We start from the raw sequence: 14125 nt of genomic DNA, 5'->3' as shown, positions 1-14125 counted from the left end.
TTTCCCATCCAGGGACAAGTCCACACCCCGGGAACTCCAAGAGAGGAAGAGGAATGACAGGAGGCGTTGAGGCCCAAAACCCGCCCCAAATCCCGAATAATTATCTCTCTCTTTTTTTCGTTGCTGTCAGGAAGGTCAAAATGAAATGGAACGTGTTTTCTCCCCCAGTAACATTCTTCAGCTTAGATATTCCGGTACAGCTGTCTCTCGGCCCTCATCATGAGATGTGTGTTCCTTTATCTTTTTTAATATGTGTATCGCATACTGCAGAGGCATTTGAATGCCTTTTTTTTTTTTTTGAAAAGGTATAAATAAAGAATTCATGGATAAATTAATGGATTCCTGAGGAAAATCGATTTAGTTGACTTTTCAGTAATCCGAAAGCTGGGATCATTTTTTTTTTTTGTAACTTGATCTGTATTGACTCAACTCTGTGCAGAGTGAAATGAAGGTTACATAAATATAGTTTTTAACAGTGAATACCAAGTTATTAATTTTAAATTCATTCCAGTAAATCTATCGTTTTTAAGATTCAAAAAGAATATAGCACCTTAAGCTTATGGATGATTCTAGCATCAAAAACAGGTCTTGGCTCTTCTAGATATTTTTGCTGCAGCTATATCGATAAATACCAAAATCTATGAATGTGAATTTGATTCCGGGTTTGAATTGTCAGCACATGTAGACTCGGCCTGCTCTCAGCAGGGTCGGATGTCATGGGCGAACCAGCCAGCCCCTCGGTCTCGGCAAGCTGGGAACACGGTCCCCTGCCCCGCTGAAGCAGAGCCAGGGCTGGCGACCTCCCCTTCCCCTGCTCTCTCTCTGAGGAATTTTAAAGACCTTGTTTGTTTTGATGTGGTCCTAGCCCATACTTGAAGCGTGTCCCTTAGGACTCGATAATAGCATCTTTTTTTTTTTCTTTGAAAAATGATTATCAGGTTTCTTTCTTTACATCATGAATATTTTTCTTAGTACACACGGTTCTGGGGTTACAATCTTGAAGCAACCCAAGGGGTTGTTCTAATGATCTTTTCCTTTTACAGATAACGAAACTGAAATCTAGGGGGCTAAAATGACTTGTTATAGGCCAAGCAAGTACTGTGTATAATTTAGGTCTTCTCATGCCCTGCCCTGGTTTTTATTTTTTTTTCCCCTTTAATCGTAAATTGCTTTAGGGAATTAATGTGTTTGGTTTTTAAGGGTAAATGAGATTTAAATGAGAACTTCAGAAAGCTTCTCCAAAAAAAGAAACGAAACATGGCTGTGGACGTTCCTGGGCTCGTCGAGCATTCGATCCTGCAGCAAATCTGCTGATTCCGTGGAGTTTTTTGGCATTCACTTTGCTAATGTCAGTGATTTTCCAAATTTCCCAGTTTTTATTATGTTACACCTTGGCACGTTTCAACAAATTGTCCTCTTTTGCTACACTTTTTTTTTTTTTAAAAAACGCAAGCCTTTTAGCTTTAGGTACCAGACATATTTGACATTGGTTTTCCTATCGCTCAAAAAGGTATCACAGCTTCACACTTACAGTTCACAGTGCATTTCTCAGGGCACACCTGGGAGCTGACGTAAACTGCTTTCTCTGCAGGCCGTGTTTCTGAGCTCCTTCCCCGCCGTGTACTCAGAGCTGCTGAAGCTCTTTGATGTCCGAGAGGTGGCCAACGTGGTCCAGGACACTCTGGGCAGCCTGCCGGCCATCATGCACGTGGACGACGCGCTGCAGGCCGTGAAACTGCAGTGCATCAGCAAAACGGTGGAAAGCCAGCTCTACACCAACCCAGGTGGGTGCCACGTCTCCCTGCCTCGGGGCCGCAGAAGCAGTTCCAGGAAGGAGACCGGAAACTGCTTTCTCCAAAGCCTCGTGTGCTTGGATGGTAGAATAAAGTTCTCAAGTGGCCCAGTACAAAAACATGGCTATTGAAACTTTATTTCTAGAGAGAATGAAAACCCTAACGATTAAATTATGACCTAATCACAACTAGTTGTGGTGTAGGACGTGCTTTCTCGTTACAGATTTTATTTCTTTTTATGTTCGACAAAACTTAGCGTTTTCGTCCAGAGATGCTTACAGGGGCCTGATTTGATCCTTGTTTTTCTCTTAAACGATTTCTGTCAATTTGTGCTCTGAAACTGGGTGAAGGTTTTGATGGATTGTTCTTTTTTATTTTATGCTAATGGAAATGACTAAGTTAGCAGTTACTAAATTGATTTTGTCGTATCTCTTATTAAATCCCATTGCCTCTTGTTTTCTTCTAGTTTTTCCTGAGATTAAATATAATCTCATAGAGTTTAAGAAGTTTCTATCAGTATTATAAAATATAAAAAAAATTATTCTATTGAGAATTATCCATATGAATGCATGCATACGTGTGTATAGTACGTTTGAGATAGGGTTTCAAATATGGTAAACAAACCTTTTTTCTCATTCTTTTATTGTAAAACATTTTAGACATACAGACAAGAATAGAACATGTGAGTAAATCATTAACAAATCTTAACAATATCAAGTATTTGCTTTAGGTCTTTTATTTAGAAATTCGTCATTATAGCTACACCCAGGTCTACTGTGTATATTCATTTCCTTCAGAGAAATTCCACTCTCTGAGACTTCCATTCCTGTCTTCTGTGCCTTTATTATATAGATATGAAAACATAGTGTTTTTTCATCTTTTAGTCTTCATGTGACATTACGTTGTGTGTCATTCTGCAGAGTGCTTTTTTGGCTAAAATTATACCGTCGTACTTATCCATGCTACACTAGATGTAGCTACCGTTCTTTCATTTTCTTACTGTTGTAAAGTATTCCATTGAGTGAATTTATCATGGTTTATATTTTTTTCTGGTGATGGACCGTCAGTTTTTTTTATTTTCTGAAATAATGTTTCCAATAGTATAAAAGTAAGTTCCACCTTCTCATTTCTCCCCATAAAAACCCACCTCATCCCGGAGAAACGGTATTTCTCGGAGAGGTTTTTACACGCTGCCCCTCTGAGCCATGGATGATGGGGCGCAGCTGTCTACTTGGAAGATGGGGTGTCGGAAGGAAGAGGAGACGTGCCATGCAAGTGGCAGGCTCCGCAGATGGTGTCAGAGAACAGGGCAGGATGTCCCAGCCCGTGGCTAAGGGGACAGCGTGACTCGCAACCAGGGCTGTGGCGCAGCTCGTGAGAACAGGCAGCTTGGGCCTAACTGGAGCGTGGAGCTGCGTGGCCACGGGCACGGCGGGACGCGCAGAATCGCAGGAACAGGTTCCAGCTGCCGTCCGCCGAGCGCTGCACACTCCACGTCTCACAGTTCTGTGGGGCACAGACTCAAAATGCTTGTCACCGGTGCCAGCGGAGCTGCGTCCCCTTGTGGGGCGTCCAGGGGAGAACCCGGTCCCCTGCCTTTTGTGGGTTCCAGAGGCCACCCCGCAGCCCGGGCTTCTGGCCGCTTCCTCGCTGAAGCAGCGGGGGCATCTTCAACGCTCGCTGCAGCCACGGGCACCGCATTGTCGGGGCAGACGGGACAGGGGTGAGGATTTGCCCGCATGCTGTCTTTTTTTATTTTTTTTAAGGTATATATTGGTTAAAACCACGTTAGGAACCGTGAAGCTTTTTGGAGAAGTACTTGGAAAGGGGTTTCTTTGGAAAACAATTTTCCATCTTCCTCTCTGAAAATAGAATTTAAGATGAAAAATAGGCCTCGCCAAAATCATAGTTGACCCTGTGTTTTATCTGTGGCGTTTGAAAGGAAATGGACATCCCGGGGCCGCCCAGGCCCCCGCTTACCTTTGCTGTCCGGCATCGCCTCGGGGCTGTCCCGCACTGATTGTCGTGAGCAAGCACATGACGGGGGGGAGGGGGAGGCTCTTCATGTCCTACAAGCGACTCGTCCACATTTGCGCAGATTTTTCGGGGGTGGGAGCGGGGCCGGGATGTGTCTCGTTTCCGGTGCCACAAGCGGCTGCCGTGGTTTGTGTTGGGCATAGCCGCGTTCTCGGGCGGTCCAGGCCGGACGCCCACACATGCGAAGGGACGTGACCACGCGCATCCAGCTCCCATCTGAGCTAAACCCAGAGGCGGAGTGTCGCGCGCCCTCTGTCGCCTCTCACGTCTGGCAGAGCTCGTGGTTTGGCTCATTCCTTTTCCGTTCATTTAACTAATGTTCATTGTGGGCAGACCCCACTCTAGGTATTACGTGAGAAATATTGTAGCAAACGGAAAAGGTAACAGACACTGCCTTCCGTCGGCTTACAGTCTAGCATGAAAGCAGACTTTCAACGAGGAATTATGATAAGAGATGGCAGTAGTCGAGCTGGGGACACATACGGGGCGCCATGGAGCAGGGAGACCTGAGTGAGCCATTGCTGTCACCTTTGTGTTTCTGGGCCAGATCTCTCCTCTGAGCTCCACACCGGAGGGGCCATCTGTCTCTCAGCATCTCTACACACGTGCCTGTTCGGGGGACCTCGCCTTCCTCGTGGCGTTACTCTGGGGAGGGTTCCCCGTGGTGCAGGCATCAGGTGCATCAGTCAGTTGGGGGCTGAGGTCTGTGAGCTGCACACGGGCATCGCCCTTAGCCTCTCCCGGTATTTCTCTCTGGCTCCTGACCTCGTCTGCTTGAAACACTCGCCGTCCTTTCTACTCTGAGTGTGTTCTGTCCTCCAGGGTCCGAAGGCTTTGGGCACAGGTTTTGTTGCTGTCTACGACACTGGTAGTTCGGTTCCTGGTGGTTTTGACCACAAAGGGCTGATCCGGCTCCGATTTCGGCTTTTCTGCCATGCTGGTACGTCTCCGCAGCCGGCAGCTCTGCAGACCACCCCTGGTTTACAACCTCCGCCTCCTGAGACTGGGGAGCAGCTGCCGGGTGTCCCGCTGAGGTCCAGCCCGCGCTGAGGCGCAGAGTTTGGAGAGCGGTTGGCAGCCCCGCTTGCCACCACAAGATGTGCAGACCTCGCTCCCTCCTGGACAGATGCTGACTTCGGGGGTCCTTAGTTGGACCCTCGAAATGCTTAGTTGATAGAGGAAGCAAAGATTATGACGTTCCTCAAAATTAACTCCAAGGCATAAATCTCCCCAGGTTCCTTAGCTGCTTCTCCTCCTTCCCAGCCGCACAGCCGCAGGGAATTACTAGCGGGAGCTGGCCCTTCGCACTCACGTGTGTGCAAGCAGAACCCAACGCCGCTCCGTTACACACGCGGCGGGACACCCAGCACAGGGAGCTCTGTCTGAGATGGGCCGTGTGCGAGTGCTGAGCCTCCCAGGAGAGAGCCTGCACAGCCGATTCTGCTTTGAAGCATATGGAAAAGTCGCGTTGGCCCACCCGTGGGCTTTCTTATTTTGGAGTCTGTTGACGAGTCCTGGGGTTTTCTTTTAAAGGTGAGAATTAGCATTTTAGCCAGTCAGCGTGTTTGGCATTTACCCACTGACTCTGTCATTTGCATTGGCTGACATTGCCCCAGAAATGGAGAAAAGGCAAATCTACCAGCTAGATGGTCATGTATTTCTTTTTCTATGCGCCGCACACTAGTTATTTGTCTACCTGACTGACTTTTCTGCAGCAGCCGTTTTCTTAACAGTCGGTTGCAGATGCATTTCCAGAAATCGAATGGCCGAGGGGACGCATCAGATGCACTATCTTCCTTTCTAATTAAACGTCACGAGGCGGTGTCTCCTGTCATTCAAGCTCTCCGTTTCTTTTTCCCGGTTCTTTTTGTCAAGCAATTGACTTACAAATCAGTGTTAGGTTTCCCCGGTCAGGCTCACTGTTTAAAGGAAGCCAGCAATGAATTATTGCACAAATTTGGGTTTTACTCTTCTTCGATCATTTTCTTAAGGGGAAGAATGCCTGTGACTTAACGTGCTTCGCTCTGGTGGTAAACCCGAGGCCAGATGTCCTTGTGCTGGCAGCTCGGCCGCAGGAATGAACAGAAACAGGAGACTCCAAACCTCACGGCTAACAGAAATCAGGCAAACACTGGTAAAGGCATCTGCCCAGTGGACACCTGTTTGAGTTCCTTATGATTTTCTTTAGGATACAGAATCAGGTAATCTTTTACCTGGTCATGTACCTGACTGTACTGGCTAGGAACCCAAGGCAGAGTCGACTCGAACATGTGAAACTGTCCATCCTTGCCTTATTTTTTCTCTTAAGGAAGAAGCATTTAATCTTTCACTAGGAAGCATTATGTTAGCTAAATATAGGCATTTCACTAATGCCCTTTATCCGTGTGAAGAAATTACCTTCTATTCTTAGCTTCTTGGCAGTTTTTATCATGAATGGATGCTGAACTTGACACGTTTTTTTCCTACATCTATTGCTAATACCACAAATCGCATTGATCGATTGACTTTTAATTGTTAAATCTTACATTCCTAGGATAAACTCAATTTAATGATAGCGTTATATGTATATGTGTGTGTGTGTGTATATATCAAACTAGATTGATTTCGATAAAACGTCCTAAGGATTTTTGCATCTATGTTGATGAGAGGTATCAATCTGTAGTTTATTTTGTAATGTCTTCGGCTAATTTTGGCATCAGAAATGCTTATCTCATAAAATGAGTTAATTGTATTCTCTTTATCTTATTTTCTGGGATGATTCATGTAGACTTGATCTGATTTCTTCCATAAATGCTTCATAGACTTCATAGAAGCCATCTGGGCCTGGAATTTTTCTTGTTCTTAACAAGTTTAATTTCTTTAATTGTTAGTTATTTAGGTTATCCATCTTTTCTTGAATGAGTAAAGTGGAATTATGATTTATGCAAACATTTATAAGACACATGGGTTTTTATAAACCAAGAATTAGCCATCTGAATTGTTGCACAGATGACAACGTTTAGAATATGAAGCAGAGCTGGGAAAGGGGCTGGGCCATTTGCTGGGGGGCACAGTCATGAATAAGAGGCTCACCATGGCCGTGCGACGACACTTTTGTGCTTGTGACATCCTGCAGAGTAATAAACACTCAGGACCAGGGAGCATACTTACTGTGACTTTCCCAAAGGATTGAAGCATACACTGTGCGAGTCAGTTTTTAGACTGCGTATCACATTACTATTTCAAATACTTATTTCATGACAAGTTAGGGATCAATATAAGCCTTCCAGTTATTGACTCATATACAGTCAAAATTCATTATTCATGGGTTCACCTACTCAGATTTACTTATCACCCCCGATTGATATTTGTGGCACTTTGCAGTCGTTCGTGGACGTGCACAGAGGAGCGAAAAATTTGAGTTGCAGGGTGCACACGTTCCCAGCTGAGGTGGAACAAGGCAGTGCTCAGCCTTCATTTGCACCCTCGTACAGAGATGACAGGGGTAGGGGTGGGGGTGGGGAGCAGTTCAGGGTAACGAGCTCTCGCCGGGGGGCCCGGTGACAGCTGGAATCCCAAATCTGGCCCCTGTTAATGGGGCGGCCTCAGGAAATTCACTTAACACTTCCGAACCTTATAAAATAAAGAGAGAATTTACCTGGACGGGTTGCTTTTAGGATTTAAGATTGTGATGCATGTGAGATCTGGACAGGTGTATGTCTTTCCCCTAAGAGAAATGATTCAGTATTTGCCTTTTCGTTGTTCCCAGCAACTTTTTAGCGCTTAACTGCCATGAATAACAAGAATCAACTGTACTGTCATTCTTCCCTGGGGAAGGTGTACGAATGTGACTTTTCAGATGTTAAACAGAGTCACTTCACCTGGTCATGAAGTCACACTTCTGTGTCGCTGGGATTGATTTGCTAAAATTTTGAAAAGGTTTTTGCATCTGCAGTCAGGAAGGGGATTTTTTTTGAAAAGGTGTTAAGTTCACCTGTTCAGAAGAATGGGAGAGGAGATGGGGACACCTCTGAGGGGTTAACGGTTTTCACAGAGATGAGTGGCAGCTGAGAGCAGAGCAGGGGACTCAGAGGCAGGCCTGTCGGGTGGGTGGGGGCCAAGGAGCCAACCGCTTCGCACAACACCACAGATGCCTCAGTGGCTTCGGGAAGGATCAGGAGCTGAAGATGCCAGGTATCTCTGAAGATTAAGAGTGCTAGAAATATGAAAATTGGCTTTAAATGCTTGAAAAGGAATGGTTAGCATCCCACCTCACCCTGCCCCCATCCCCTCCTCTGTTTCAGAAAAAGTGGGAGGTTTACTCTGCGGAGAAACTGAATGGGCTGTGTCTGGGTGCAGGAGGCTCAGACCCTGCTGATCTGGGGCATGAGGCACCCCTGACAGGGCCTCAGCATTAAACAGAGAGGCCTGGCAGCCACGTCCTTTCTCGATTTCAAGTTACTAAAGAGGATGGGCACATGCTCTCCACAGAGGAGGTCGGCTGTTTCTTCCATAGAGAAACTGACCAGCCCAAGAGAAGACATCTCAGTTTCTGAAATTTGGGGGGTCCCCCGATAAAACTTCTGGGTACCGCCCCTCCCTGGAAGCCTCACAGGCCCTGAGTGCCTGGGCTGAGTTGTTTTATTTTTCCAGTTAGCATTTTAGTGCCTCACTGGCCAAGATGACTAGACGATGAAAGATGACCAGATGTTGGGAAAAAAGGCTTTGAGGTGAAAGATGGAGACCACGATGAAGAAATAAACAAATAAACTCGAAAGAAAAAGATAATTCAGTGAGAAAATAAATGCATCAAAAAATAGCCTCTGCTTTCCCCCAGAGAGACAAATAGTAGGCTAGTGAAATAGGATGGAAAGGTGTAGAAAGAGATCACTCAGAAATAACTGGGAAGGGCTGCATCGTGAAAATTATTACGAATTTCCTGATGGCAGCAGCGGAGCATTAGACCAGGTGAGGGGCCCTTGCGAATGCACACAGGGACCCGCGTGATTGCACGGGTCTCACACCCATGACACTGGCCTTGGAAGTAAGAAGGAACTCTTGCAGATTCAATATGTGGCAGGATATAAAGTAAGGAGATTGCCCAGAGAGTTGCACAAAAAGACTTAAAAAAATTCGAGAAAAGTAGAAGATAGTTTAAGAGAGTCATGATGTGGATATGGTCCAAGTTCTAGGCACAGGACAGAAGAGCATAAAAGGGAAGGAAATAATCCCAGAAGTAATTCAAGGCGAATTCTCCGAGCTGAGGGATACGCGTTTATGGCTTGAAAGGGCCAAGGCAAGGAACGTAATCGTGACGTTTTGAATTACTAGGAATACGTTTCTGAAAGCTTTCAGAGAGAGATCAACAACAACGAACAAAAATCTAATCGGTCCAAAGAGTTGGAAGTCAGAATGGCGGCAAACGCAAGTTGTTAATTTAGCCAGAAATGATGATACAACTCCTTCGAGAAGCTGGGAAGAAAAAGGGGAGAGAAAAATAAACTCAATCTTATCTACCATGGCAGGGAGTCAGTAAATGAGATGGTCTCTCTCAGTGAAAAATCAGGAATAGCGAGAGAAGCGTGCCATTGAGATCTCTAGAGGTGAGAAAATTAAATCGATTTCAGGAAGAGAGGCAGGGCCTCTCGGACGAAGGGATCGTGGGTCGGGGACAGGAACTACTGTGTTTCAATATCCACCGTGTTAATGATTTAACAGTTAAAGAGTAGGCGGGGCTCGTTTGCAGCCACGTGGCACCGGCTGGGTGACGCTAACTCCGCCTCTCTCTCCAGACTCCAGGTACATCCTCCTGCCTGTCGTGTTACATCACCTCCACATGCACCTGCAGGAACAGAAGGACCTGATCATGTGCGCGCGTATCCTTAGCAACGTGTTTTGTCTCATCAAGAAAAACAGCTCAGTGAGTAAATATAGGCCGTGGTGTGTAGTTCCCATCCAGCGGCTTCTGGGAATCAAACGTTTGATGTCTTCAAAGCAACCACACCAGAGAGTCACCCCCCGAGACCCTCACTTTTGTTTCCACCTGGGTTGGACTTTTTGCTTTTCCTCTGAAGGATTTTTTTTTTTTTTTTAAACCTCTGGGGTTGCTGTAACCGCAAATAACCTGGGTTTCCTCAACTTGTATTTCAAAAACCAAATCCTCGGTTAGAAAAATTAGAATGCTCCAAGCCTCCCACCTGTGTCTTTCATCTTGATATGATGAAGGCTCAGTGGCAAGAATAAATTACAGCTTGCAGAGCGAGACCTTTGGGGGCCTGTTTTGTGAAACGCTGCCCGACGGTGCTGCTCAGAGCTTGGTCGTGGCCCTCACGCCTGGTCCCGTGGAGACTGTGAAAGCCAAGGAAAGACCCAGGGGACCGGGGCGTCTAGCCACACTCGGCCCCGACAGGAACCTCTCAACTCACTGCGGCTTTGGGAGTCTCCGTCGGTGCTCCCGACGCTTGAAGCAATGCCACTGCAGAAGACGTTGCAGTGCAGATAGAGAAAAATCACACGTGGGCTTATGAATGGGGTGACTCTGACATTCACGTCAGGGCTTAGGGGTCTGATGGGAAGGCTGCCTCTGAAGGATGTCCTGCTCCTGTCTGTCACTCTGTGGCTGTCAGTCCAGCGTTACACTCATCTGTCCCAGCTTCTGCGAGGCAGGGTCCGGCAGTGAGTGCCGACTGGCGTGGGGGAGGGACGATGGATTCCTGTGTGTCCCCACGGCCCCAGGCCCCGAGGCTGATCTGGGAGTGGGCGGCGGTGGGGGACAGCATTAGTTTTGCTTTAAAGTTCCGTCTGCGCCAGGAGGAGCAGCTGTGCTGTGCCCGGTTAGAATGTTCCTGCAAACTAACTGCCCAGAGTAAACAGTGAAGCGAGAGAGTTCTCTGCAGAAAACCGAAAACGATGACGCGGGGCAGTGTGGGCGACTCTTTAACCTCCTTCTACCACAGTTCGGAAGTCGCGGTCAGTGGTTGGACTTGACCTGAATTCAGAGGAGCACTTGCTCTGAGGAGGAAATCTTGGAAGTTTTCTTATGAGTGTAAGAGAGTTTGTCCTAAAATCCCAGCCCCAAAACTCTCAAACTCACACCCTCTAGACGTTGCTCTTGCAAAAGCAATCTCCGTGGAGCGTTCAAACGCAGAGTTTCATCTCGGGCAGCTGTAATGAGAATCCCAAGTGGCCCCTACCGCGGCCGCTGACATGAGCCCCGGTCTCTAGCTCCTGGCGGTCACCTAGACTGAAGGGTTTTGCTAATCTTTTCATGTAGGAGTCTTTTAAAAAATTATTTTTTTCTAGGACTCGTCATTTGCACTTAAAATGGAGTTTGGGGAAATGACCCATGTAACCCGGGCAACGTGACTGTGATTCTAAGCGCCATCTGGGGTCACAAAATCGCAGCCTTTTAGAGCCAAGAGGACTTGCAGGGAGGAGTCAGGCCTGGGAGGCAGCGTGACCGGCCCCAGGTCACACCGTGTCAGTGGCATAGCTGGCGTGCTTCCCAGGGTGCCCCCCACCTTTTTACCTGTAGCCCAGGTCCCCATTGCACAGCCAGGTTGCGTCCTTGTGAGTGAGCTGTTAACTTCTTCCTGCCTTCGTTGTCTGTAAGAGATGGTCATCTACTCAGGTGGCTCAGGTGAGGTCCAGGTCTGTCTGAGCTCTCGAGTTCTCCAACTCGAGAAATGTGCTTTTTCTGTTGAAGCGAGATTAATATACAGACGAAGCCACAATTTCCCGAACACGTTGTTATTTTTTTCTCTTAAGGAAAAGTCTGTGCTGGAGGAGATAGACGTGATCGTGGCCAGCCTGCTGGACATCCTGCTCAGGACAATACTGGAGACCACCAGCCGGCCTCAGCCGGCCAGCTCCACCATGCGCCTGCAGTTCCAGGATGTCACCGTAAGACCTAAGGCAGAGGGCACACGGGGCAGAGCGTGGTCGTGCTCGGGAAAGCGTCCGTCTCGTTGGGAGCGGCTGGCTGCGAGAGTCTGGGAAGTCTGTCCTTGGAGAGGGACCTGTGTGCCTCTCAGGTACAGAGAGGTTGCCTTCATTTTAGCAGGGAACGAGGATAAGGAGCATCTTTGTGAAAAGAGCTCGGATTAAGACATGTTTAATTTCCGAAAGCCGCATTTAGTGTTCACTTTCACTTCGCCCAGTTTAAAGTAACCTGTGATTCCGTATCCTCAGTCAGCCTGAGGACTTTCCATTCTGTTTCCGTCCATCGCATTGCTTACGGAAGTGAGAACAGTGAAATAGAGCAGTATGAGTCGAGGGTCCTAAGTTCCAGTTCGGAATTTTCCTCTAAGACTAGTGAGGATCTTAATTTTTGGGGGGGGATGGGGTGGGGTGGCGCTCAATTTCTTCAGCTATGAAATGAGAAAGTTTGGGTAATTTCTAAAGTGCTTTCAAACTCAACTATTTTATAAGTCGAATGTGATTTATATAGCATAGTAATAACATTCGATAGTATATATACTTATGTGCGTTTGTGTGTACAGAGCGAGATGGATGTGTGGATGGATAGATCATTTTCTATTTAAAACTCACATTCAGTTGTCCAAAAATGTTTTTTTAAATCTAATTAAGGATATTCTTCCAAATATCATTTTCAGAAATGTCAGTAGACGCTATAGTTTTAAATATAGATTATTTACCAAAATATCAGCCTTTTTGGCCATTATTTGTACAAGTAGTATACTTTAAAACCCCTGTGTTAAGAATGTTTGCCTAGACCCTGATGAAAATAAATTTTGTTTTTACTTAGAAGAATAAAAAGCCCTCCTTGGCTCTCGTGCCAAGGTCGACTGTGTCTGGGCGGCATTTGGCGATGGACTTGACTTTGTCTGCTTTCAGAGCTGAGGAAGCCAAGCTTTGGGTTTGGAAAGTAAAGCTGACCTCTTCCTTTAACAAGCTCAGGGGAAGGTAGTATACACGGAGGCCATAATATCCGTAGTGACTGTACATTTAAAGAGGAGAAGAGCAAACGGTTAACTTTCCCCGGCCTGGCGGGATTTCGTGTGCAGAACGGCGCCTCACCCACCAGGCCGGCTCCACGTGTTTGCACACCGCTTGGTCCTCAGTGCACGAACGCTCGAAATGTGTTGGTGATGCCGACGTCACTGTGGTTCATCACGAGTTTGACGGCGTGGGGCGTTTTTATTTACTTTTTCATGTTTTTTAGTCAAACTTTTTATTTTGCAGTGGTTGTAGCGTCACATGCTTTTGTAAAAATAATACAGAGATAGTCCACGCGCCTTTCATCCGGTTCTCCCGGGGCAGCGCCTCATGAGACAGTGGTGTGATAGCGCAACCAGGGTGTTAGCGTTAGTCAGGCGGCCCAGACAGAGGGTTCCCTTCACCCCGAGAATCCCTCACGTTCCCCTTTCATCTCCAAACCCACTTCCGACCTCCCGTCTCCACCGCCCCCCAGCCGAGGCCACCCCAAACCTGTCTTCTGTTTCTATCGTTTTGTCATTTAGAGAATGTCGTGTGCTGGACGCATTCGGTATATAACCTTGCATGCTCGGCTTTGCCTTTCCCTCAGCATCCTTCTCTGGAGATTCATCCAGCTCGTTTGTGTCCATGAGTGTGTCGCCTTGCGTTGCTCCACGGTTTCTAGGGTGTGCATGTACCACGGCGTCTAACCATCACCCGCTGGAGGCCATCCGGGTGTCTCCAGACTTGGGTATTACTAACAAAGCCACTGTCAACATTTGTGTGCAAGCGTCACGTCCACATAAGTCTTCATTTCTCTGGGATAAATTCCCAGGAGTGTGGTAGCTGGATTGTATGGTAGTTGCGTGTTCTGTTTCTTAAGAAACTGCCAAACCGTTTTCACACGCACAAAGTGTGAATAATCCAATTTCTCAACACCCTCATCAGCATTTGTTGCTGTCACATTTTTGGGGGGCAGGGAGGGTGGCATTTACATAGGTGGACAGTGATAATTATTGTGGTTTTAATTTGCATTTCCCTCGCGGCTAATGAAGCCGAACATCTTCTCGCTTATTTCTCATGCATGTTTCCTCATCAGCAGAAAACGCCTTCTTCCTGTTTGCTCATCGACTTGCTTTTCACTGTTGAGTTTTGAGAGTTCTTTCTATGTTCTTGATACTAGTTCTTTATTGAATATGTGGTTTGCAAATATTTTCTCCCACTCTGTGGCTGTTTTCTCATCCTTTTTACATGGTGTTTTGTAAAGCAAAAGTTTTTAATTTTGTGAAGGCCACTTTTTCCTTTCATGAATCTTTTTTTTTTTTTCCTAAGAACTCTTTTTGTCTAGCTCTATATCCTAAAGGTTACCTCCTAATTTT

At 46.7% G+C, this 14125-nt stretch overlaps 1 protein-coding gene across 1 annotated transcript in view; it reads left to right on the top strand.

Moving 5' to 3' along the window:
* Window positions 1-14125, top strand: part of DOCK4 (dedicator of cytokinesis 4) — a 194114-nt gene that overhangs the window by 97932 nt on the left and 82057 nt on the right. The window contains exons 21-23 of the mRNA XM_025046816.1: window positions 1592-1784; window positions 9602-9729; window positions 11577-11711. Coding sequence (XP_024902584.1) covers window positions 1592-1784; window positions 9602-9729; window positions 11577-11711 — 456 coding nt within the window. The remainder of the gene's footprint in view (window positions 1-1591; window positions 1785-9601; window positions 9730-11576; window positions 11712-14125) is intronic.

The sequence above is a fragment of the Pteropus alecto genome, unplaced genomic scaffold (genome assembly GCF_000325575.1).
Source record: "Pteropus alecto unplaced genomic scaffold, ASM32557v1 scaffold21, whole genome shotgun sequence".
NCBI lineage: Eukaryota > Metazoa > Chordata > Mammalia > Chiroptera > Pteropodidae > Pteropus > Pteropus alecto.
Note: the sequence above shows the minus strand (reverse complement) of the source record. Positions and strands in the feature narration are given on the sequence as shown.